Source organism: Chlorocebus sabaeus, chromosome 16 (genome assembly GCF_047675955.1).
Source record: "Chlorocebus sabaeus isolate Y175 chromosome 16, mChlSab1.0.hap1, whole genome shotgun sequence".
Lineage (NCBI taxonomy): Eukaryota > Metazoa > Chordata > Mammalia > Primates > Cercopithecidae > Chlorocebus > Chlorocebus sabaeus.
The window spans coordinates 18203675-18228360 of record NC_132919.1 but is presented as its reverse complement, the minus strand read 5'-3'; the positions used below and the strand labels follow the sequence as shown (position 1 = coordinate 18228360).

At 60.5% G+C, this 24686-nt stretch overlaps 2 protein-coding genes across 5 annotated transcripts in view; one reads left to right on the top strand and one right to left on the bottom strand.

Annotated features, from left to right (window-relative positions):
* Positions 1-2616, top strand: part of FLII (FLII actin remodeling protein) — a 14191-nt gene extending 11575 nt beyond the window's left edge. For both annotated transcript variants that reach the window (XM_008010570.3, XM_008010569.3), the window contains exons 21-30: positions 104-292; positions 390-529; positions 614-851; positions 983-1137; positions 1223-1283; positions 1389-1517; positions 1605-1711; positions 1795-1900; positions 2032-2097; positions 2179-2616. In XM_008010570.3, the coding sequence (XP_008008761.3) occupies positions 104-292; positions 390-529; positions 614-851; positions 983-1137; positions 1223-1283; positions 1389-1517; positions 1605-1711; positions 1795-1900; positions 2032-2097; positions 2179-2313 (1326 nt within the window). In that variant the 3' untranslated portion in view covers positions 2314-2616. The remainder of the gene's footprint in view (positions 1-103; positions 293-389; positions 530-613; positions 852-982; positions 1138-1222; positions 1284-1388; positions 1518-1604; positions 1712-1794; positions 1901-2031; positions 2098-2178) is intronic.
* LLGL1 (LLGL scribble cell polarity complex component 1) lies at positions 2596-24686 on the bottom strand. 3 transcript variants are annotated; one of them, XM_073004738.1, is made up of 23 exons: positions 24558-24686; positions 20239-20336; positions 17705-17786; positions 17479-17609; positions 16319-16477; positions 16080-16242; positions 15851-15986; positions 15558-15612; positions 15270-15424; positions 14951-15174; positions 14724-14791; positions 10021-10174; positions 9842-9946; positions 9000-9292; positions 8557-8704; positions 8162-8315; positions 5895-6190; positions 5065-5329; positions 4781-4895; positions 4503-4615; positions 4154-4274; positions 3961-4040; positions 2596-3210 (listed from the first exon to the last, which is right to left on the bottom strand). In XM_073004738.1, exons 1-22 carry the CDS (start codon positions 24636-24638, stop codon positions 3962-3964), a joined length of 3195 nt encoding a protein of 1064 aa, XP_072860839.1. In that variant the 5' UTR covers positions 24639-24686; the 3' UTR covers positions 2596-3210; position 3961. The 3 variants fall into 3 exon arrangements, with proteins under 3 accessions (XP_072860839.1, XP_072860841.1, XP_072860840.1); XM_073004740.1 differs by having other exon boundaries at positions 3103-3210; positions 4503-4609; XM_073004739.1 differs by having other exon boundaries at positions 3103-3210; positions 8162-8309.

Below are 24686 nucleotides of genomic sequence, written 5' to 3'. Positions count from 1 at the left end.
CTAGATCTCCCTTGGGTCCCGCCTCAAGCCTCAGGCTCCTTCCTCCAACCGTAACCTTAACCATGCCATACCCCTCATGGTTAGTTGATGGCCTCCCTGGCAGGTGTTCAAGGCCAAGTTCAAGAATTGGGACGACGTGTTGACGGTGGACTACACGCGCAACGCGGAGGCCGTGCTGCAGAGCCCGGGTCTCTCTGGGAAGGTGAAACGCGACGCCGAGAAGAAAGACCAGATGAAGGCTGACCTCACTGCGCTCTTCCTGCCACGGCAGCCGACCATGTCGCTGGCGGAGGTGGGGGCGGGGCCGGGGCCGGGGGGCGGGCCGAGGGCGGGGCCTATGCGCACAGCGCACTCAGACCTGCCGCGGGGCGGGCTCCTGCCGCCTGCAGGCGGAGCAGCTGATGGAGGAGTGGAACGAAGACCTAGACGGCATGGAGGGTTTCGTGCTGGAGGGCAAGAAGTTTGCACGGCTGCCGGAAGAGGAGTTTGGCCACTTCTATACGCAGGACTGCTACGTCTTCCTCTGCAGGTGCCACCTCAGCACTCCCTTCTCTAGGTGCCTCCCCTGGTGCTGAGGGCTCGAGCCCCTGCTCACAACCCTCCAACCCGGCAGGTACTGGGTGCCCGTGGAGTACGAGGAGGAGGAAAAGAAGGAAGACAAGGAGGAGGAGAAGGCCGAGGGCAAAGAAGGCGAGGAGGCAACAGCTGAGGCAGAGGAGAAGCAGCCAGAGGAGGACTTCCAGTGCATTGTGTACTTCTGGCAGGGTCGCGAAGCCTCCAACATGGGCTGGCTCACCTTCACCTTCAGCCTGCAGAAGAAGTTCGAGAGCCTCTTCCCTGGGAAGCTGGAGGTGTGCCTGGCAGCCCCGCGAGCCCGAGGCCAGGCGGAGGGGTGTGGTGGGGCTCAGACCCAGAGGTGGTTAGGCTCCCAAGGGAAAGGTGGGGGTCCAGGGAGCTGCCCCTAACACTTCCACATCCCCAGGTGGTACGCATGACGCAGCAGCAGGAGAACCCCAAGTTTCTGTCCCATTTCAAGAGGAAGTTCATCATCCACCGGGGCAAGAGGAAGGCGGCCCAGGGCGCCCAGCAGCCCAGCCTCTACCAGATCCGCACCAACGGCAGCGCCCTCTGCACCCGGTGCCTGGCTGGGGGAGGACACAGTGGCGAGCAGGGGTCAGGGAGCCAGGCCTGACTCCTTGCTGATGCCCCATCCCTTCCACAGGTGCATCCAGATCAACACCGACTCCAGTCTTCTCAACTCCGAGTTCTGCTTCATCCTCAAGGTGGGGTTGTGGGTGTGAGCCAGGGCTCCATGGACCAAGGGGTGGGGTGTTTGGGGGCTGAGTCAGCTGCAAACACCCCCACCCCCACCCCTGCACACTCCCCAGGTTCCCTTTGAGAGTGAGGACAACCAGGGCATCGTGTATGCCTGGGTGGGCCGGGCATCAGACCCTGACGAAGCCAAGTTGGCAGAAGACATCCTGAACACCATGTTTGACACCTCCTACAGCAAGCAGGTCAGGAGGCAGGCGGGCAGGCAGGCGGGCACAGACAGGGGAGCCAGGGCAGGCAGGGGCCCTGGGCTGGACTGGCCTTTCCCGCAGGTTATCAACGAAGGTGAGGAGCCTGAGAACTTCTTCTGGGTGGGCATTGGGGCACAGAAGCCCTATGACGACGATGCCGAGTACATGAAGCACACACGGCTCTTCCGGTGAGGCCAGGGCCCCGACCCTCCCCTCGGTCCTGGCACTGCTGCTTATGACCTCTGGCCTCACCTTGACCCTTGATTCCCAGGTGCTCCAACGAGAAGGGCTACTTCGCAGTGACTGAGAAATGCTCCGATTTTTGTCAAGATGACCTGGCAGATGACGACATCATGTTGCTAGACAACGGCCAAGAGGTGCGATGTTGCCACTGGCCCTGCCCATCTGAGGCGGCACCCATAGACTTAAAAATGGGAAGTTTGGGGCCAGGAGCAAGGGGGTGTTCCCAGGCGCCCATGTGACCGTATCTCCTCTGCTGCCCCCACAGGTCTACATGTGGGTGGGGACCCAGACTAGCCAGGTGGAGATCAAGCTGAGCCTGAAGGCCTGCCAGGTAAGCTGGGTGGAGGGAGGGCCGAGGTGGGCCTGTGGGCAGGGCGGGGTCATCACCCAAGGCTCGCTGTCCCCTTGCCAGGTGTATATTCAGCACATGCGGTCCAAGGAACATGAGCGGCCGCGCCGGCTGCGCCTGGTCCGCAAGGGCAACGAGCAGCACGCCTTTACCCGCTGCTTCCATGCCTGGAGTGCCTTCCGCAAGACCCTGGCCTAAGACAGGCTGGCACAGCCCCAGGCTTGGTGAGGAAGAGGAAGGGGACCTCATCCACTGTCTGCTAACAAAGAATATACTGAGGTGACAACACCTGCTCCAGCCACATCCAGTGCCACAGTCCCCAGTAGCCTCAGGCAGCACCAATGGGGATGACCCTGACAGGTGCCCTCAGGGGTCTGGGAAATCCGACTCCCTCCACGGTGTGAGCACATGTGTAAAACCCCCTCACTTCTCTGCCAGGGATAAAGCAGATGTGGCTGCCCTTTAAGAGATATTAAATGCTTTTATTTTCAATATTAAAAATCAGTATTTTTAATATTAAAATGGCGCTAATTTTAACAAAATAACAGAAAAAAACCCCAAAGTACAATCTACAGGGAAACTCATCTTGGGCCCCCCCACCCCCCCGCAACACACACACCTGACTAGGCCCCAGCTGTGGATGCCCAGCAGAGCTCCCAGTCACATCCACACTCAGACACACACACTCATGACAGGCTGGGGACTGGCCCAGGAGCAGGTACCAAAATAGTTTTAGAAACAACCGTCCAGCCCAGGCGCTAGAAAAATACTCTTTGCAAAGTGAGGGTGAAGGACGGTGTGTGGAGCAGGGGGTGGCACAAGGTGCTGGGCCCCACCTGTCCTCTTCCCTAGGCAGTGGGCCCCCAGGGCAGCCAAATGCCTGCAGGAGGGCTCAGTTCTGGCCCAAGTCCCAGGCCCACACCCTGGGGCTGGTGCTGCTCCAGGGCCCAGGGTCAGGCAGGACAGGACAGCAGGTCCCAGTGGAGCCTACAGGTTAGCAGGCGTGGGTCTATGTTAAGGGGCCAGGCAGGTGCCAGGGATCCAGCACTCCAGCTCCGAGCAGGGCAGGTGGAGGTCGGGATAGTTCTGGCCTTCCTGGGAGAGGGAGAGAAGAGGTATCAGCAGAAGGTGAGGGAGGGCCAAAGAGGGCAGACGGATTGCCACAGTGGCCGGACCACACAGGTGCTGCCACTGTCTCCTCTGCAGGGCAGGCAGGGCCCTTCAGTAACCGCCTGAGATGGGGTTGCTGAGTCTCCAGGTGGGTATCCAAGCGACAGGCCACATATGCCCCACTGAGGCCAGGGAGGGGCACCAGACAAAGAGCTGGGAGGTGTCCATGTCCTGTGCAGGGTGAGGCTATGGCCCACAGGTGGCTGGGAGCACGAGGCAGCAAATGCGCTGGGCAGATCTATGGGCCCCAGATCTAGGTGAGGATCCACACAGACTCAGGCAGGGTAAGTCAGCCACTTGCTGGGCCCAACCGATGAGACCTGACCTCATGCACCTCAGTGATCTCATCTATGAAACAGACTGGCCAAACCAGCTCCCAAGCTCCAAACTACTGCCACCTCTAAGTGGTTTAATCTGGTCTTGTCCTAACCACCACCTGCCACATGCAAGGGCTGAGGGGCTGGCCCTGCTTTTCTAATACCCAGCCATGACACTGGTGTCTGGGTGAGCCCCAATTGAGGCATTCCATGGAAGGCAGCCAGGTTTCAGAGTGCCACCATCACAGGGGCCTGCCAGGGTCCCAGGTGGAAGAGCAGGGCCAAGTGGTACCCAGGCAGGGGCTGAAGGGGGTGGACGTTGCCAATGGTGAGGACCAGGGCCCCACCCCTGCAGCACCTCATTTGATCAGGATGGCACAGGCATGGGCCTCATCTTCTGCCAGGTTCCTCAGGTTCCTCTCCGACTCCTCAGAGGAGCTGCAAGATGGGGATGGTGCTCAGGGGTTGGGGCAGGGGAGCCCCTGGCAGCCCTGGGGAGGAGGCCTAGGGGACAGGGCAGCCCCTCCTGTGGACCTGCCCACCAGCCTCACCCCAGAAAATCCTTCACATCTTCCACTGTGACGTCCCCTGTCGTGTCCAGCGTGGTGTCAGCACTGGTGGCTGAGTCGATGGACATGGGTGAGAGTGCAGCCTCGGGTGGCTCTGGGGTGTCTGCAGGGAGCAAGTGATCAGCCCTTACCAGGACCCTTAGCACCCTCTGCACCTGGGGGCCTGGGGACACAGACCCAAAGGCAGCCCATGGTGAGGGGTGGCACCAATGAGCACACAACCACCCATCTCCTACAGAAGCCTGCCCGATCCCTGAGCTATGTGAATCCTGACTCCCTCTCCCAGGGCACTGTGGGGCCAGGGTCTGGACCCCTTTCATGCCCCCCTCACCAGGTCCCTTGCTGTGGGCTGGATCAGGGCTTCCATCAAGGCTCTGTGGGGCCAGGAGGATGCTTGGGGTCCCGTTAGCCTGGCTCAGCTTGGGTGACTCTCGGAGCCTGTAACTGCAGAGATGGGGCCATGATGGGGACCATAGGTGGATGACTCGAGGCTGGCACCCTAGATCCTTGCCCTCCCACTCCCGTGCCCAGGGAAGGCAATCTCGGGGGTGGGATGAGACCTGGCCCTGGTCACAGGTCCCCCAGGCTAGGGGCTGCCCCTCCACCCACCTGGCCTGGGTGGCATCGCGAGGCCAGTTAATGTCCAGAGAGCAAAGTGGCTCTGTGATGTTCCGGGCACTTAGGGAGAAGCGTTCAAATTCTGACGGGGATATCAGGTAAAAGCCTGGGTGGACAGAATAATGAGGAGTGCAGTTAGGAGATGCCACCAACCACAGCTCCTCCGTGGCCTGGGCCAGTGCCCACCCGGAGTGCCCTTCCTGCTCCCAGGCAGTACTGGTCTCGCTCAGCTCACTCGCCTGAGGAAGGCCGCCTCGGCCTCTGCCCCGTCTCACCCTGGCCATGGCGCGTGAAGACACATGAAGCGATGCCGCTGATGTCCTCCTTCCGGATGCAGGAGTAGTGCACCTGGGGTCGCAGGCCAGGCACCGAGAAGACGTGGACGTCACCCAGGTTGGTGAGGCAGGCCAGGCAGGTCTCAGCATAGTCCTCGCAGGCCACACTGGCAAACGTGGCCAGCGCCACCTTGCGCACACGACAGCCCTCATGGGCCGTCAGCTTGAACTTGGTCTTCGCGCTCACCTTGGGCAGTGTGAACACCTGACAGCAGGTGGCCGGTGAGCACATAGCCTGGCCCTGTCCTCATCCCCAGGGCCCCTCACCCTCATAGCTGCTGACCCACCAGCTCCCACCACAAAGCCCAGCTGCACTGCCACGTGGCCTCCCCTGCCTGTACACCTGACTGCCCCACTAAACTCCAGACTTCACACTGTACTCCAGAAACCTCCCAGGCCCTCTCTCCATCTGTCACAAAATCAATCACAGAGTGCCAAGATTATGAGACTGGTATCCCCACCAAACCTAGAGTTCTTTCGAGGCAGAGCCCCTGGGGACTGGAATCAGGGATCTGGGCAGGGTACAGGAGCCTTGTAGGGCACAGAGAGATAGGACTAGATTCCTGCCCTCCCAGGGGAACTGAGCAGGCTGAGGGGGTATCAGGGTTCTTCCATAGGAGTTCTCTGCTGACTGGGGGTGTTTTCTGGGGTGCAAGGGAATTAGGGTCCCAACGGTGGGGGATACAGGCAGGAAGGGGTTCTAGAGGGTCCAGTGGTGTCCATGAGGTTGGGGCCTGGAGGGGAGTCCCCCCCAGACTACAGTGGCTCACCTTGAACTGCTCCTCAGACGCGATGAGCACAGCGTGGCCACCCTGCATGTCAGGTGCCTGCGCCAGGTCCCGTGAGGCCTCGTAGGGCTCGGGCAGTGGGCGGCCACGCCCGTCCAACACGGCAATGGCCACCACAGGTGCCCGGTGCATCAGCTGCACCTCCTTGCCCAGCACGGCCTCCACCGCTTGCTCAGGCCGCTTCTCACCACCCACTGCTGCTGCCGGCACCTCCAGCGCATAGGCGAACACGGAGCCTGAGTTGGTGCCAGCCCACATGGTGGGCCCGTGGTGGGCCCCTGCAGAAAACAAATGCATGAAGAGGGAGCTCCCTGTGGGCCAGGCATCTCCCCTGTGGTCTCCCCACAGACTGCAGGTCCCGCCCTGCCTCTCTTGTACCCCTGCTTCCTAACTATGACACCCTGGGACTCAGGGCTGGTTCCCTCCTGTCCCATGCCTCCCTGGTGACCTCCAGTCTCAAGGCCTGAGACCCCAGCTCTATGCTGCTGACTGCAGTCAGAGCCCAGGATGCAGCCCTCCTGCAGAGGCCCGAACAGTTGTAGCGCATCTGCACAGGATGCCGACGGGCACCCAAACCAGACCCTGAGCCCTCCAGACCCATCCCACTGCACCCTCAGCCCCCATCTCAGTAAATGCAGCTCCATCCTAGCATCTCTCAGGCCCCAAGCCCCAGAAGACCCCAACTCCGTTCTCCACCCCCGCGTCCCCTTGCTAGTCCTATCGACAGGTGCGCCTTGTCTCAGCCCTGCTTCACCCCCTTCATCTTCAGTGTGTTCCCTATGTGGCAGCCAGAGGAAGCCGCCAAGCCTGGGGACACCTACGATGCCCATCCATCGACCCTGCTCTGCCTGTGTGAACTGAACCTCTGGGGGACAAGCTTTAGTGGAGAATCGGAGCCCAGCCCAGCAGAAGCAAGAGCAGACTCACCACCTGCTCTTTGATGACCCGATGGATCCTGAGGCAGTAAGTGTCTGCGCAACTCAAAACATGCCCAACAGGAGCCCCAGCCGGCCATGAACATGAACCCATCGGCTTTCTCAGGCCAGTGGAACAAGTAAAAAACCCCAGGCTGTCCTCCTCTGGGTCTTTGTAGTCAGAAAAAACCAAAAAGTCAAAGAACCCCCCACCTCCAGCTGCACCCGCCACATCCAGACAGTGGGAAAATCCACTGCACAAAGACTCTCGACAAATAAATGGCATCAGAAACCTGAGCTCGTAGACCAAGCAGATGACACTCAGGAATTTACATCAGTTCTACAGGGCATGATGTGAGCAGTGACTGTCAGTGACATCTGTCAGGAACACGCTGAAGCGCTTGTGTCTGGGTTTTCGTTTAAAATACCCCCGCAAAAAACCAGCAAAGAGTGTGGGGGAGGTGCGCAGACTCCGCAAGGGGCACACGGCTGGCGGCAGGCATGTGAGATACGTGGGACAACTTTCCACCTATTTTTGTGTGTGTTTGAAATTCTCCCATTGTACAAATTCAAAATCAATCAGTGACTCAATCAACAAACCCAGGACCTTCCCAGGGCTCCCAGGCCACCGAGAATCAAAGCCAGGTCCTCAGCCTCTGGCCAGCAGCAGTACCTCCCTGAGCCACACTCCTCGACCCTCACCTGCTCCACTCCAACCAAGTGGCTGGGCAGCTGCCCACATGCATGCCCACCCCGGGGCCTGGACACTGGCTGGTGATCCTCACTGTCATCCACCAGGCCTCAACCTCTCTTCTCCTGGCTCAGATCTGAGAGGCCCACCCAGCTCACTCAAAAATCCATTACCATCCAGCTCCCCAAGGGACACTAGGGGTGACCCAGCAGTCCCCCTGGGGGAGCTAGATGGTAAGGGTTTTTTTTCTGAGAGGGTCTCACTCTGTTGCCCAGGCTGGAGTGCAGTGGCACGATCTCGGCTCACTGCAACCTCCGCCTCCCACATTCAAGCAATTCTCCTGCCTCAGCCTCCCAAGTAGCTGGGATTACAGGTGCCCGCCACCACACCTGGCTCATTTTTGTATTTTTAGTAGAGATGAGGTTTCACCATGTTGGCCAGGCTAGTCTCAAACTCCTGACCTCAGGTGATCCACCCGCCTCGACCTCCCAAAGTGCTGGGATTACAGTCGTGAGCCACTGTGCCCAGCCACATTCAGTAAAACTTTCAAACCTCCTGGAAGGTGCAGTCCCACCACCCATCTCCCATGTGGCCAACTGAGGCCAGCCTCCCCAACCCTTGCCCCTTCTCTGTCCCTGCCTTACCATCTCGAAGGAATGTGTCGGCAAAGTATAGGCAACGCACGACGCCTGATAGGGAGTCATCAGCAGAGCGGGGCTCAATGCGGCGCTGCACAGGCGTCATCTCCACGTCGTGGGGGCAGGCCTGCTCGGCCAGCTGTGCATTGGCTTCCTGCAACTGCCGGGCAGGGGCTCCTGAACACCATCTCCCTAGCACCCCAGCGGCTTGCATCCTGCTTTGCGCCCTATGTTCTGTTACCATTCCTCCACCACCCAGCTCAGCTCACTCATCCCTCTGGAGAGCCCAGGGGCTGCCAAGGGAGGAGCACTGAGCTAAGCAGGCCCCAGGGGTCCCAGGCCAGGGCCAGGCCAAGGAACAGGACACAGGCACAGCTCCCGTGCAGCCCACCCCAGCTCACCTTGCTGCTGGCATTAGCAGCCCGCTTCTTGCCCGAGACACGGCTCTTGCGAATGCGCCGGAAAGACTGGCGCAGCGACTTCTTCAGAGACTTCACCCGGGAGAGTGGCCCCTCCATGGCCAGGGAGTCATTGGGGTGAAGAGTGCACCTGGGGGCAGACAGGGTCCAGCTGTGCTACAGAGCAGCCTCCTGGAGCAGCCACCACACTCCTGCTGGCCTGTGGAGGCACCCAGGTCAGGGAGTCACAGCCCCTCTGGCGCAGTCCTGTGGACCCAGCTGCTGCTGGTGCTGAGAATGTCCTTCTTGGAGCTGCCAGGTTATTTCTTATGGGGCAATGGAGGTTAGTGGGGCCTTTGCCACACCAAACACGAGAGGTGGAAACAGAAGCCGAGACCCCATCTCGCTGGGGGCTCCAGCTGCCCAGCCGCCCCCACCCCACACACCTGGCCAGCACAGGGCTCTTGCGCTGGTAGTCGAAGAGGCCAAAGCCATGACTGGTGCCAAAGGCCACGAGGCTCCACTCGGTGTGGAGTGTGACAGCGGTGACAGCAGCTGGTGGCAGGCACTGCACCAGGACACGGGGCTGGAAGCCAGCAGGCCAGGGCAGCGGCCCCGTGCGTGGGCTCAGCCGCTCATGGCCCTTCCACGTGAAGCCCTCGCGGTCCTGGAGGAGGTCTATGATGGCCACGCTGACCGCCTGCTCCACCGGCACGTCACTGAGCTCCAGTACCAGCACCTGAGCCCACAGCCAGGCAGGTTGAGCATCAGCACAGGGGAGGGGCCGCCCTGGGCCCCACTCAGCCTGTAGCCTCTGAAGCAGCCCCAGCCGCCACCAAGGTGGTTCTAGGACTGTCTTCAGTTCATCAGCTACATAAGCACTCACTGAATGCCTACTGTATACCAAGGCCCTCGCTGAGCACAAGGAACACAGTGATGAACAAGACACACTAGTCCCTGCCCTCTAAGGGCAAATGTTCACCCTTACCCGGAGCCTTTATCTCCCATTTAGCAATAAGGACACATTGAGCCCCTCCTGTATGTAGTATGAACGCCGGAGCACAGCACTGACATGAGTTCCCGCCCCTCCTCAACACTGTGGTTCCCCCAGCGACAGGCGCACTTCCCATCTGTCCTCACCCCAGCCAGCCCCACCCAGAGCCCTATTCCCACCTTGGCTTTTGCCTGTGCCAGTCCATCTCCCTCTCCACCAGACCCTCCAGTTCAGACCCATCTCTTCCAGAAAGCCCTCCCTGACATCTCCAACCCAGGGGACACCCAGCCCTACCTGGCCTGCAGTGCCAGCCACCACCATCTGGGCTGTATACTTGCAGAGAGCAACCTTCTGCACGCCAAGCCGGGGATCGTCACTGTAGGGATCAAAGCAGCCCACCTAGAGGGATGGGAAGGAGTAATGAGTCCAGGCAGAGTTGGGACCAGCTCATCAGGGCCAGGGGAGGGGCCCACCTTGCGGAAGGGTGGCCAGTCGTCCTCGGCAGCCTGGGCCAGGCTGTCAGCGTGCTCACAGTCCGTCTGGAAGAGGCCAGCTGTGCTCAGCTTATAGAGCGGCCGCAGCGCCACACCCGAGGCATCCCAGAACCTCACAGTGCCATCCTCATGGCTGCAGGGAAGGCAGATGTCAGGGCTACCCCTGGGTTCCTGTGAGGCCTGCACACCCCTCCATTCACTCACCCGATGACCACTCACTAAGCACCTACTGCACATGCCAAACACTGACCAGAATCTTATTGTTACAAAAAACAACAGGCACCTACTGTATACAGCACAGGCGCACCGTGCACCTGCTATATGCCAGGCCACATGCACCACATGCACCTGGGCCCTTTAAACCACAGGGTGGAAATGACCACCCTGATTAACAGGAGATGGCCAAGGGGGACATGTAGAGAACAGAGGACTATGGGGGTTCTGCCTGCACTGCAGCAGCCATCAAAGGTGATCAAGAGCAAGGCAGTCACAGAACAGAGCGTGGGGCATCCCAGGGGAGGAGCTGCCTGGGGCCCGAGGCAATCACGTAGGTGGAGGAGCAGGAAGACTGCAGAGGCCAGGAGGAAGCAGGGAGGGCGCAGGGGAAGTAGACAAATCTATGGCGCAGCCTTAGGACACAGCTGCAGAGCCCAAGCAGGGCCCCGGGCAGTGGTGAAAGCCCAGAGGCAGGGCGTGAGAGGTGTGTGACTGTGGGGCGGGTGTGAGGTGTGTGACTGTGGGGTGGGTGTGAGAGGTGTGTGACTGTGGGGCAGGCGTGAGAGGTGTGTGACTGTGGGGCGGGTGTGAGGTGTGTGACTGTGGGGCGGGTGTGAGGTGTGTGACTGTGGGGTGGGTGTGAGGTGTGTCTGTGGGGTGGGTGTGAGAGGTGTGTGACTGTGGGGTGGGTGTGAGAGGTGTGTGTGGGGTGGGTGTGAGGTGTGTGACTGTGGGGTGGGTGTGAGGTGTGTGTGGGGTGGGTGTGAGAGGTGTGTGTGAGGTGGGTGTGAGAGGTGTGTGTGGGGTGGGTGTGAGAGGTGTGTGTGGGGTGGGTGTGAGAGGTGTGTGTGGGGTGGGTGTGAGAGCTGTGTGTGGAGTGGGTGTGAGAGGTGTGTGACTGTGGGGTGGGTGTGAGAGGTGTGTGTGGGGTGGGTGTGAGAGGTGTGTGTGGGGTGGGTGAGAGGTGTGTGTAGGGTGGGTGTGAGAGGTGTGTGACTGTGGGGTGGGTGTGAGAGGTGTGTGACTGTGGGGTGGGTGTGAGAGGTGTGTGTGGGGTGGGTGTGAGAGGTGTGTGTGGGGTGGGTGTGAGAGGTGTGTGTGGGGTGGGTGTGAGAGGTGTGTGACTGTGGGGTGGGTGTGAGAGGTGTGTGTGGGGTGGGTGTAAGAGGTGTGTGGGGTGGGTGTGAGAGGTGTGTGTGGGGTGGGTGTGAGGTGTGTGACGGGTGGGTGTGTGAGGTGTGTGTGGGGTGGGTGTGGGAGGTGTGTGTGGGGTGGGTGTGGGAGGTGTGTGTGGGGTGGGTGGGAGAGGTGTGTGTGGGGTGGGTGTGAGGTGTGTGTGGGGTGGGTGTGAGAGGTGTGTGTGGGGTGGGTGTGTGAGGTGTGTGTGGGGTGGGTGTGGGAGGTGTGTGTGGGGTGGGTGTGGGAGGTGTGTGTGGGGTGGGTGTGAGAGGTGTGTGTGGGGTGGGTGTGAGAGGTGTGTGACTGTGGGGTGGGTGTGTGAGGTGTGTGTGGGGTGGGTGTGTGAGGTGTGTGACTGTGGGGTGGGCGTGAGAGGTGTGTGACTGTGGGGTGGGCGTGAGGTGTGTGACTGTGGGGTGGGCGTGAGAGGTGTGTGACTGTGGGGTGGGTGTGTGAGATGTGTGTGGGGTGGGTGTGTGAGGTGTGTGTGGGGTGGGTGTGAGGTGTGTGTGGGGTGGGTGTGAGAGGTGTGTGTGGGGTGGGTGTGTGAGGTGTGTGTGGGGTGGGTGTGTGAGGTGTGTGTGGGGTGGGTGTGAGAGGTGTGTGTGGGGTGGGTGTGAGGTGTGTGACTGTGGGGTGGGTGTGTGAGGTGTGTGTGGGGTGGGTGTGAGAGGTGTGTGTGGGGTGGGTGTGAGAGGTGTGGGGTGGGTGTGAGAGGTGTGTGGGGTGGGTGTGTGAGGTGTGTGTGGGGTGGGTGTGAGAGGTGTGTGTGGGGTGGGTGTGAGAGGTGTGTGTGGGGTGGGTGTGTGAGGTGTGTGTGGGGTGGGTGTGTGAGGTGTGTGTGGGGTGGGTGTGAGAGGTGTGTGACTGTGGGGTGGGTGTGAGGTGTGTGACTGTGGGGTGGGTGTGTGAGGTGTGTGTGGGGTGGGTGTGAGAGGTGTGTGGGGTGGGTGTGAGAGGTGTGTGTGGGTTGGGTGTGAGAGGTGTGTGTGGGGTTGGTGTGAGAGGTGTGTGTGGGGTGGGTGTGAGAGGTGTGTGTGGGGTGGGTGTGAGAGCTGTGTGTGGGGTGGGTGTGAGAGCTGTGTGTGGAGTGGGTGTGAGAGGTGTGTGACTGTGGGGTGGGTGTGAGAGGTGTGTGTGGGGTGGGTGTGAGAGGTGTGTGTGGGGTGGGTGTGAGAGGTGTGTGTGGGGTGGGTGAGAGGTGTGTGTGGGGGGGTGTGAGAGGTGTGTGACTGTGGGGTGGGTGTGAGAGGTGTGTGACTGTGGGGTGGGTGTGAGAGGTGTGTGTGGGGTGGGTGTGAGAGGTGTGTGTGGGGTGGGTGTGAGAGGTGTGTGACTGTGGGGTGGGTGTGTGAGGTGTGTGTGGGGTGGGTGTAAGAGGTGTGTGGGGTGGGTGTGAGAGGTGTGTGTGGGGTGGGTGTGAGGTGTGTGACGGGTGGGTGTGTGAGGTGTGTGTGGGGTGGGTGTGGGAGGTGTGTGTGGGGTGGGTGTGGGAGGTGTGTGTGGGGTGGGTGTGAGAGGTGTGTGTGGGGTGGGTGTGAGGTGTGTGTGGGGTGGGTGTGAGAGGTGTGTGTGGGGTGGGTGTGTGAGGTGTGTGTGGGGTGGGTGTGGGAGGTGTGTGTGGGGTGGGTGTGGGAGGTGTGTGTGGGGTGGGTGTGGGAGGTGTGTGTGGGGTGGGTGTGAGAGGTGTGTGTGGGGTGGGTGTGAGAGGTGTGTGTGGGGTGGGTGTGAGAGGTGTGTGACTGTGGGGTGGGTGTGTGAGGTGTGTGTGGGGTGGGTGTGTGAGGTGTGTGACTGTGGGGCGGGCGTGAGAGGTGTGTGACTGTGGGGTGGGTGTGAGAGGTGTGTGACTGTGGGGTGGGTGTGAGAGGTGTGTGACTGTGGGGTGGGTGTGTGAGGTGTGTGGGGTGGGTGTGTGAGGTGTGTGTGGGGTGGGTGTGAGAGGTGTGTGTGGGGTGGGTGTGAGAGGTGTGTGTGGGGTGGGTGTGTGAGGTGTGTGTGGGGTGGGTGTGTGAGGTGTGTGTGGGGTGGGTGTGAGAGGTGTGTGTGGGGTGGGTGTGAGGTGTGTGACTGTGGGGTGGGTGTGTGAGGTGTGTGTGGGGTGGGTGTGAGAGGTGTGTGTGGGGTGGGTGTGAGAGGTGTGTGGGGTGGGTGTGTGAGGTGTGGGGTGGGTGTGAGAGGTGTGTGTGGGGTGGGTGTGAGAGGTGTGTGTGGGGTGGGTGTGAGAGGTGTGTGACTGTGGGGTGGGTGTGTGAGGTGTGTGACTGTGGGGTGGGTGTGAGAGGTGTGTGGGGTGGGTGTGAGAGGTGTGTGTGGGGTGGGTGTGAGAGGTGTGTGTGGGGTGGGAGAGGTGTGTGTGGGGTGGGTGTGAGAGGTGTGTGACTGTGGGGTGGGTGTGAGAGGTGTGTGTGGGGTGGCTGTGAGAGGTGTGTGGGGTGGGTGTGAGGTGTGTGACTGTGGGGTGGGTGTGAGGTGTGTGACTGTGGGGTGGGTGTGAGAGGTGTGTGACTGTGGGGTGGGTGTGAGAGGTGTGTGACTGTGGGGTGGGTGTGAGAGGTGTGTGTGGGGTGGGTGTGAGGTGTGAGGTGTCTGTGGGGTGGGTGTGAGGTGTGTGACTGTGGGGTGGGTGTGAGAGGTATGTGTGGGGTGGGTGTGAGAGGTGTGTGTGGAGTGGGTGTGAGAGGTGTGTGACTGTGGGGTGGGTGTGAGGTGTGTCTGTGGGGTGGGTGAGAGGTGTGTGACTGTGGGGTGGGTGTGAGAGGTGTGTGACTGTGGGGTGGGTGTGAGAGGTGTGTGACTGTGGGGTGGTTAAGACTCACTCTGGCAGCCCTGAAAGCCACAGCAAGCTCTTCAGCAGGGAAGGGCACACTGGAGTCAGAGGCCTGAGGGTCCCAGCACAGGCGGGAGTGGGGGCAGGGCAGGAAGTTAAGGCCTGAGTCACCGGGCACGTCAGCGCCCGCCAGGCCCAGGCTGGGCTCTCTGGCACCTTCCCTGGGCAGTTCAGCGTGGGCCAGCCCAGATTTTCCAGTCCCAGGGCAGGCAGGCTGGGCGGGTGGAGCCCTGGGGTTTGGTAGAGCTCAGTTCCAGGCCAAAAGGCAGATCAGGGCAGCAACTTGAACCAAGGTCCAGAGAGGTTTCATTCCAATCCACCTTGGGCGAGGAGGAACTACCTGGTCCCACTAGGGGCCAGGCCTGAGTCTCCTGGCACCTCTGCACCCACCAGGCCCAGGATGGGTTCTCTCCCAACAGCAAGGAGCCCACTCACCCACATAAGCACGCACACCTACCCGGTCAGCAGCAACCCTCGCTGAGATGGCTCCTGGGCCAGGTTTCGGCCCCCAGTGATGGGCCAGCTCTGGGAGGGGGTGCAGAGATGTGTGCACAAGGTTAGGACAAACATCTTCTCCCTTCCACCCCGAGCATGGCACATTCTGACCTCCACGCTTAGAAGTGAAACACTCTCCCCCTCCTCAAGACTCCACCCTGTAAGACCCCCCCTGATCCCCACACACACCAAGGCACTGGAGACAGGCTGGGGGCTCTGCTGCTCGCCAGCGCTCACAATGCGGGCCCACAGCTTGGCGGGCACATTGGCCACGTGGGCCGAGCAAGTGATTGCAGATGAGTGCAGCGGGGCCAGGTATGGGGCAGGCACAGCTGGCCAGCCAGGAGTCTGCAGGTCCAGCACCACCAGCTCCTCTTCCAGCAGCACAGCCAGGGCCTGGGGGTCATCAAATTCTGTTGGATGGAGCGGGTATGGGGTGAGCACAGTCATAGGTGGCAGAGGGCACCAGGTGGGGCTGGGAAAGGGTAGGGTACGGCAGGGCACACACCATCCTCAGGCCGCGTGCTGTGCACTGTGAAGAAGTCGATGATGCGGGAGGTGAAGTCCAGCGTCACCAATGTCTCGGCTCGAAGCACACTTACACAGTGGCGGTCACCATAGCTGGCACGGGGCATGCCACCGCTGAAGATGATAAAGTGGCCCCTGTATGCAGAGAGTTGTGTGAGCCATGAACCACTTGGGTCCCAAGCACATACTGCACAACCCAGGAAGAGCCCACCCTTCCAGCCCCCTAGCCAGACGCGGCTCACGTCGGACACCCGCTCCCCTGACCTACCCAGACTCACAGGTCCGCCACAGAATCTTGTTAATGGCCTTGCAGGGAAAGGGGCCTGAGGGGTGGGACAGCGTCAGACCAGACTCGCTGGTGGTTCTTAGCAATTCTGCCATTCCTGCTCTGCCCTCCACTGCTCTCTACCTTGCAGCTGCCTCCTGCCTCCCCAGGAAGTCGGCGGGAGGCACTGCCACCAGACCACCCCCTCGGGGGAGTCACTCCTCAGCCAGTTTGGCTTGGCTCAGTGGTGCCCCCTCCCATCACCACCCTCTGGCTAAGGCCTCCCCGGCACTCACCGTAAGGTGTGGTGGCTACCGTGGGCTGCAGCGTTGGGGAGCTGCCGGCATCCACAGACCAGACAGCATAGCTGCCATCACTGTGTGAGCTGACCACAGTGCTGCTATCACGCCCCCAGCATAGGCTCTCCAGCTGCTGTGGGCAGGCAGGGGCAGGCAGGCAGGCATGAGCCATGGTGGGCACGCACTAGGGGCCCAGGCTGAGGGGACACTGGCCTCACCCACATACCTGGTTCCCCAGGAAGACGTGGTCCACACACTGCGAGGCCTGGTTCCAGATGACCAGCAGGCCCCGGCTGTAGCCAATGAGAATCTTCGTGGGGTCCCGCAGGTGTCCCTGGAGTGACTCCACGGGGCCCAGCGCCTTCCCACAGCGGTAGTCATCTGGCACGCTGTGGAGGAAGGCAGGTGAGCCAGTAGAACCTCCTGGGCACAGAGTGTGTGCTGGGAAGCCCACCGGCCTCTCACCTGCGCAGAACCTCGCCTGGGGCAAGCGTCTGCCCCTCGAGCAGGGTCAGGGTGGTAACATCCAGGAAGAAGACACTGCTGCCCTCAGTGCCCAGGGCTGCTATGTCGCCGGCAGCCACCAGCAGGACCACTGTGACTCGGATAAGGCTGAGCGGAGCGCTGCAGGGAACAAGGGAAAGGGAGTGAGGGTGCAAGCCCATCCACCTGGTGAGGTGGGGTGTGAGGAGCTGGGCCACTGCTGATAACTCATCACTGGCCCCACAGCGCTCACTAGGGCCTACTTACAGAGCCACCCCAGGAAGACATGCGTCATATCAGCCCGCTCAATTATTCATAAGGATGTCAGCAGGGAGACAGATAAAAATAGGTTCCCCAGGTCTTGCAGACTGGGCTCCCAGCTCCTCCCACCCACCAAGAGAGGACAGCAGGAACCACGGCATTGCCCAAGCCAGGACTAGGATCTCCCTGCTAAGCCCCTCCTAGGAATCCCCCTGCCAGCCCTCAGACATCTCCTGACTTCACAGGAGGGCCCCAGATAACCCTCATCTGCAGAAGCTGGGAGGCATCAGGAATCCATCCCTGGGTTAGGACTCCCCTTTTCCAGCTATTTCAGGCAGGGCTGGGGGGAGAGACTCCCCATACTCTCACCCAGCTGGGGCATGCTGCCAGCACCTTACCAAGCACAGCCCGTGGGACCCTCCTTGCCCTCAACCCTGCCCTTTCACCTGTGCACAGAAAGGCCTGTCTCCCACCCACAACTGAAGGGGCCAGGGAACCCTCGCTATTACTAACTGGCTTAGGCCCTGCCCCAAACCCCTAGACACCCCCATCACTGCAGTAAGTGTAGTGCCAGGCCTCAGGTCCTAGGAGTTTGGCATATAATGCATGTACCTCCTGCTGCTCACAATGCTAATTACCTGCTCATGTTGGACTCAACCCAAACCTCCCATTTAACCTGAAAAGTTCACAGAGTATACCTCAGTAAAGCAGGGTCCAATAGCCGCAGCCTGGGACCTAGGCCCAGCTCAAGGCATCCTGCCCTGAACCACAGCCCCCACTGGCAGCTGCCTGTCTCCATGCTGCCTCTGCACAGCAGGTTCCCACAGACTCCCCCAGATCCTCCCTGCCCAGTGGCTGGCCCCAGCCAAGTTCTCTGGTACCTGGCACCATCAAAGCCGGGCCGGCTGGGCAGCTGGAAGCTGAGTGCCTCTTCCAGGTGGGCACAGCCATTATGGTGGACAATCTCCCAGAGATGCAGGCTGCTGTCATCAAGCAGGGTCAGGAGGCGGCCCTGGTGTGTGAGCAGAGATGAAAACTAGGCTGGCCTAGGAGGGTGAGTAGATATGGGGGCCACAGGGAGCTGGCCAGTGGGAAGCAGAGGCTCACCTGGCCGGGCAAGAAGTGCATCTGTGTGACGGTGGCTGCATCCCGGTGCAGGCCTGTGAACTCCACGCCAGGTGCACCATAGCTGAGGGTGGCAGGTCAAGGTGGAAACAGGCATGGACCAGCAAACCACGGCGAGTGAGATACCCAAGGCTCCTCCTTAACCCGGAGTATTCCAGTGGACCCCGGCATGGGCCTGCCCATCCAGGAGGCCTCCCTGAAGAACGGAGGCCCCCTCCCTAAAGCTCCCACCCTGTACCCCTACAGTATCCCTAAGATCGGCGTGCAGGCTCCACTCACTCTTGCAAGTCGGGTGCTGCTATAGGACCTTCAGTTCCGGTAAACCGGGCCAGTGACGCCCACCTTACAGGGCTGTTGCAGATCCAGTGAGAACAAACACACCCAGCAGGCTCGGCCTCAGCCTGGTGAGAGGCTGGGGCTCCGCTCCACTTCAGCCCCACGTTTCTATGGGCTCTGGGAGCTGCGCCTTGCCAGATGGGATCAGGAAGGCCAGAGGTGCAAGGCCTGGACAAGAAAGCCAGGGAGCAAGAGAGTCCAGACTGTCTTTTCCCATAGCTTCAGGCCAAACTTCAGCCATGGGTAAGAAAACCCACCTCCGCCGGGCGCAGTGGCTCACTCCTGTAATCCCAGCACTCTGGGAGGCTGAGGCGGGTGGATCACAAGGTCTGGAGTTGAGGACCAGCCTGGCCAAGATGGTGAAACCTCGTCTCTATTAAAAATGCAAAAAGTAGCCAGGCATGCTGGCAGGCGCCTGTAATCCCAGCTATTTGGGAGGCTGCGGCAGAGAATTGCTTGACTCCAGGAGGCAAAGGCTACAGTGAGCCGAAATTGTGCCACTGCACTCCAGCCTGGGCGACAAAGAGTGAGACTCTGTCTCAAAAACACAACAACAAAAAAGAAAACCCACCTCCCTCCAGGGCAGGCAGCCAACAACTGCCACCTTGAGGGAGGAGAGACCCCAGCCTGCCCATTTAACAGATGAGCACACAGAGACTCGGAGGGCGTGGGTGACCTGCTTGAAGTGCCCAGTGTCAGTGCCTCAGTCCCGGCAACTCCAGGGCTGATGGTGGACAGCAGGGCCTGAAAGGGCCCCAGGACAGAGGGTGCAGGGAGGAGTCAGCAACGTTGCCCCGGTGACAACACAGGAGCCGTTGCCTGGAGCTTGAGCTGGGATTCCCTACAGGAGCCTGGCGAGAAACTCTGAAGAAGGGACAAAAGAAGGGACAGGAGCAGCTGGGCGGGAACCAGGGTCGTCAAGGAGATGGGGCCGGTCTGGCAGGGGGAGGGGCAGCTTCTAATGACCAGGGCTGGCCCTCTCCAGCCTCAGTTTCCCAACCCGAGGGGCTCCAGGCAGTGGTGGTCAGGGGAAGAAGGGAAGAGGACCCCGAGCTCCAGCCTCCTTTCTGAGGCTCAGTCTCCTCATCTGCACTTCAGGTTCTTTTTGAGCCTGAGGACAAGAGCACAGGAGACCCCAACACAGGAGGGACACGTGAAGGCTGCAGGGATACATGTGCGGATGGCAGCGCAGCACCCACAGGAGTGGGAGCAGCAGGCCAGGCAGTGGGGCATGTCGGGCCCAGAGTACTGCCCTACTCACCCACAGGTGCTGCTAGGGCCATGGGAGAGAAGGGGACATCTCAGCCCATCCGCACTCCCCAGAGTAGGCAAAGAGCTCACAAACCACAGGCTCAGACTCCCACCCCTGGGGTGAGGAGACCCCCATCCCACACCCTCCCCTTTCCCGGCATTGACACATTTTCTGGGAACTGATGTCCGAAACCAGGATACTGAAACTCAGAGGGCCACACAGGAGGGGTAGGGGTCAGCACCCCTCACGAAGTCGCCATCAGCCAGACCCTGGCACCTCGGCTTCCCCAAGAGCAGTTGGGGTGGGATTCTCCAGGGCCAGCACAGAGACACTGAGCTGCTGGCCTGCCCCCCACCCCCACCCCGGGCCTGCAGGGAAAATGCCCGCTTTGTGTGGCTCACACAGCCCATTGTGCAGCAGCCAGGATCCAGGTGGGGGCCGTGCTGCACTCACCATGCCGAGCCTGGCACTGCCCCCAGCCCCCTTGGCTGAACACATGTGTCTTCACATTCACACGTGTGTGCATTGGCTCACCAGGGCCCCAGCCCACCTGCCATCCTCCATGGGTATCACAGCCCAGCCCCCCTGCCTGGCCTCCCCAGAGTTGCTGGGATGATGGCAGGGTCGCCTAGGTAACTGGCTGGCTGACACGTAGCAAGGGACAGCTGTGCTACTGCAAACTGACCACCCGTCTCTCAGCAAAAGGACCCCATCATCTCTGCACAGTCATCTCAGGTACAGAAGCCACGCCAACCTCCACCAAGATCCCAGCACTTACTGTAGCGCCCACAGAAGCCCCCACTACTGCCCAGCAGAGCACCTCTGTTCTACTCTCGAGCTGGACACTGCCAAGACCGGGACCCCAGAACACAGGAACTACAGGCAGGTGGTCCTGAACAGACCTGAACACCTAGCCTGCAAAGGATACATCTTGACAGCCCCAGACCTGGTGCCAATGGCCATGATGCGAAGTTCAGGGTCGAAGGCCAGGGCGCTGGGCTGATTGGGAAAGCCATGCTCCACTGTCTGTGAGGAGGGGAACGCTGCTGGGGGTAAGCACTCCCAGGCACCTCTGCCGTGGCCCACCCTGAGGCCCACCCCAAGGCAGCCTCCAGGGTCTGCAGCTGACACACTGCGGGTAGGAGGCAGGTCTACTTGCTCTGTGCCTCAGCACCCTCAACTGTGAAATGGGTTATCATGCCTCCAGTTGGTGGGGAGGTGGCTAAACCCCTGGGCTCCATCATGACTCTACCGCGCGCATGACCCACAGAGGCCCCCCCCTCGCCACGCCCCCATGCCCCTCAATGCACACGGGCTCATGTAGACCCCACTGCATGGAGGCTCCAGCAACAAACAGGTGAAGCAAGGCTCACAGAGATGCAGGCACTGACGAGGCCCCACTTGCTCCGTGAAGGGCTCCGCACCCCATTCTTAGAGGCACAGACTAAAGCTTGAGGAGTCCCACATGATGTCCATGACACTCCCCAAACACAGGCCTGAGTGGAGGTCAGAGGTCAAGGGACAACACCCAGGATCAGCTAGGCAGAGGCTTTTGACTCCTCCCAGACAGAGGGAGATGGAGGCCCAGAGAGGGGCAGCTTTCTGCCTGGACCCTGAAGGCATCTTCCCGCCTCCCCACCTGCCAACAGCTAGGCAACATGACTCCCACGCCCATCAGCGGCAGAGGTGGCGTTAAGAGGGTTTGTGTGCCCAGAGTGTCGATGGAACAGCTTCCCACCCGCTCCCCTGCCCCTTTCACAGCGCAGGCCCTTCTGTACCGGTCTCCTGTCTTTGGCCTGGCTGTGCTCTCCCTGGGAAGCCTGCACAGCTGAGCTCCAGCCCCATCCTGAACACCAGTATAGGACACCCATGTGGGCCAATGGTACCTCCTTTTATTTTGTTGTTGTTGTTATTTATTTATTTTTTACTTTTACCACTGGTAATTCCTGACCCACTGCCTCAGGAAGACACACATTTGTAAGAAACCCCAGTTCCCAGCCTGTAACCCCAACCTCCCTCCCTGCCTGTCTCCGCCCATCCAGGTGGGGACTGAGCCCTCTGGGCAGCTGGTTCGGTCATGGCCTAGCTGTCTGGCCTTGGGCAAGTCACAGTACTCTCCAAGCCTCAGTCTCTCATAAGGGCCCTGGGGACAGTAAGCCCAACTAAGGACAGAGTTGGCCATTTGGCTGGGGCTTCTCTCTCCCACCAATAATGCCACACCCTTGCTGCACCTGACCTTGTCTAGCCAGTCCCTTGCTACAACCAGGATCCACAGACGGGACATCGCATCACAAATCCCCACAGCCTTCCCTCTTTACAGAAGAGGAAAGGAGGTTATATGCACTGTCCACCATCTGCTTCCCTCATACCCCACGCCCAGCCCATTTCTGAGCCCCATCAACTCAGTTTCAAAACACACAGAAGTCACCCCCCTCCCTGCTCCAGGCCCCACTGTCACTCACCTGGATTGGTGCTCACTACAGTCTGTTCCCACACAGAAGCCAGAGGGATCCTATGAAAGCCACAGCCAGATCCTCGTCCCTCCCCTGCTCAGGATCCTCCTGGGGTTCCCAGCTAAGGGAGGCTTGTGCCTCAGGGCCTTTGCACCTACTGCCCCTCTGCCTGGCATGCACTTCCTCCAGCACTTCCTGTCGCTCAGGAGTCATCTCCTCAGAGAAGCCTCCCTAAGCCACCCTGGCTGCAGCAGCCGCCCTGGCCACACCTCCCTCCCCCTCGCCCTGCTTTATTTGATCCACAGCACTGGCTAACATCCCAACTACTATCTATTCTATTTTTTTGTTTTGGCTTTTCACTGTCTCCTGCATTAGCATATCAGCCGCCTGAGTTAAGACATATTTGTCCTTTTTGATAACTACTGTTGTCCCCAGAACCTTGGAGACCTCACACACAGTGGGGCTCAGTATTAACAGAGAAGGCACACTCCACAGGCGACATATGGGCTGGACTGGGATTTGAACCCAAGACTCGGAGTCCAAAGTCCCTGCTCACTCCTGACCTGTCTCCCACCCCCCAAACTCAGGAATCAGGGGCCTATTCCCTAGCGATCCCCTATGACCCACTTAGGTGACTAAGTCCCTTCCCCAAGACCAACCCACTTTCCACCACTGCTGCCCACACTTCATCCTCAGTGGAGGGCCCTTACTTCCCACCACCCCAAGGCTAGACAGAGCGGGCTGAGCTTCATTCCCATCTGTCTCCAGTCCCCGCTGCACACCCCAATTTACTGGCTGAAGAAATGACATTTAGGCCAGGCATGGTAGCTCATGCCTGTAATCCTAGCACTTTGGGAAGCCACCATGGATGGATAGATAGCTTGAGCCCAGGAGTTCGAGACCATTCTCGGCAACATGGTAAAACCGCACCTCTACAAAAAATACAAAAACTAGCCGGGCATGGCGACATGAGCCTGTAGTCCCAGCTACTCAGGAGGCTGAGGTGGGAGGATCACCTGAGCCAGGGAGGTTGAGGCTGCAGTGGGCTGGGACTGTGCCACTGCACTTCAGCCTGGGTGAGAGTGAGACCACGTCTCAAAAAAAAAGTGACATTTAGCCCTGAGCCTGTTGCTGCCTTTCCCTGAAGGGCCATTCTCCTCTCACCTAACTCTCATAGCCTCCCCAGCACAGAAAACAGGCACCATCTGGAGACCACGGAGCACCAGCTTCCCCTCTGGGCCCCCTCTCAGGTTCCTGGCAGGTTCTCAGCCACCCTGTGAAGGTCCTGGCAGCTCTCACCGGCAACCACTGCAGACCTAGGCAGGGAAACCCTGAGACATCCCAGTGCCTCTGCTACTCCAGGTCCAACTGTCCCAGAGCCTCCTCCAAGACAAGGGTCTCCTCAAGGCAGCCCAGGGCACCTGGCACAACACTGGCCCAGGACCACAGCAGCCCCTTGGAAAAATCCCTGCCCCTCAAGGCTAAAATCCAACCCCACTGACACAGGAACTCGAGAAAGATATTGGTGCAGCTCACTCTGACTCTGGGCAAGCCGTCACCCCTCTCAGAACCTCAATTTTCTCACCTGTATTTTGAAGATAACTCTAATTTCGAAGAGCACTGAGAGGCTCTGCGATCCGTGGGCTCTGGGGTAAGAATGAGGACAAAACCAACGCCCCCAGAGGAGTGAGCCAGGAGCAGGCTGAGGCCCTGCTCTAACATCAGTGCATAGGGAGGCGGGGGCTGAGGCGGCCCCTTTCCCTGGCCCCTAGTGTCCCACTTGGGGAAAGGAAGGAAAAGCCTCCACCTCACTCCACCTTGGTGCGGAGCAGCAGGACAGCTGGCCCATGTGGCAGAGGGAGCCAGGGCCCACAGTAAGGAGAAAAGTAGCCTCATTTCACAGCTAGGGAAACTGAGGCCCCACGATGTGAAGGGCAGTGCAGTACACAGCCAGGCATGTCCCCTGGACTCGGGGCCCCGGGCAGGGCAGGGGAGAGCAGGGCAAGGCAGAGCCTGGAGCAGTGGGGTAAGGAAGGAGAGGCTCCTTGAAGGGATTTCCCAGCCGCACCCCCCACAGCTGCCTTGTCCCCACTAACTCTCTCGCCCTCCTGCATGCCAAAGCACAAAACAAACCGGGGCCCACGGCTGTCCCAAGGGCCGAGCAGGGACGCAAAGGAGCCCCAAAGAAAAAGGATAAAGAGACAGAGAGTGAGCGACAGAGAACAGGTCGAGAGACTCCACAGAGAGAGAGAGAGAGAGAGAGAGAGAGAGAGAGAGAGAGAGAGAGAGAGAGAGACACGCAGGGAGAGACAGGCAAAGACTCAGAGACGCAGAGGCAGAAAGAGAAATGAGAGGCAGAGAGATAAAGGGAGACAGGCAAAGATAGGAAGGGGCAGAGGCAGAGGCACCCCCACCACACACACAGGCACAACTGGGGCGAGGAAGCCGGTCAGCGACGGACAAAGTGGGGCAGAGACCCAAAGACAGGCAAAGAGTCTCAGAGACAGAGAGACCCAGACACACAGAGACTGGCAGACCCAGGGCCAGAGCGGCCCGCAGAGACTCGGGAGCAGGCACGGAAAGTCGGCCGGAGACCCAGACCCACCCAGAGTCCGAGCCAGAGCTGGGCCCGAGGAGGGGGTGCGCGGCCCGGCCCAGCCCCCGCCCCGCGCCGCGCTGCATGCCAGCCCCCGCCCCCCGGGCCCGACGTGGCTCCGACCCCGGGTCCCCAGCCCGGGCCCCCGGCCCGCCCCCTCCCACCCGAGCCCGCGCCGCGCCCGCGCCGCAGCCGCACCTTGTTGAAGGCGAAAAGCTCCTGCTTGAGCTTCTCGCGCTGCGGGTCGGCGCCCTGCCGCCGGAACCGAAACTTCATCATCTTGCGCCCGGCTGCCGGCGCCGCGCCCGCCGCCGCCGCCGCCGCCGC

Bases quoted from the DNA above. Each gene is read 5' to 3' on its own strand.
- LLGL1 (XM_073004738.1), bottom strand. From the start codon at position 24,638: ATGATGAAGTTTCGGTTCCGGCGGCAGGGCGCCGACCCGCAGCGCGAG. The intron at 16,243-16,318 runs GTGAGAGGCCGG...CTTCCTCCACAG, and splicing joins CCAGGCGAGGTTCTGCGCAG to CGTGCCAGATGACTACCGCT. The intron at 15,175-15,269 runs GTGTGTGCCCTG...TCCATCCAACAG, and splicing joins CAGCACGCGGCCTGAGGATG to AATTTGATGACCCCCAGGCC.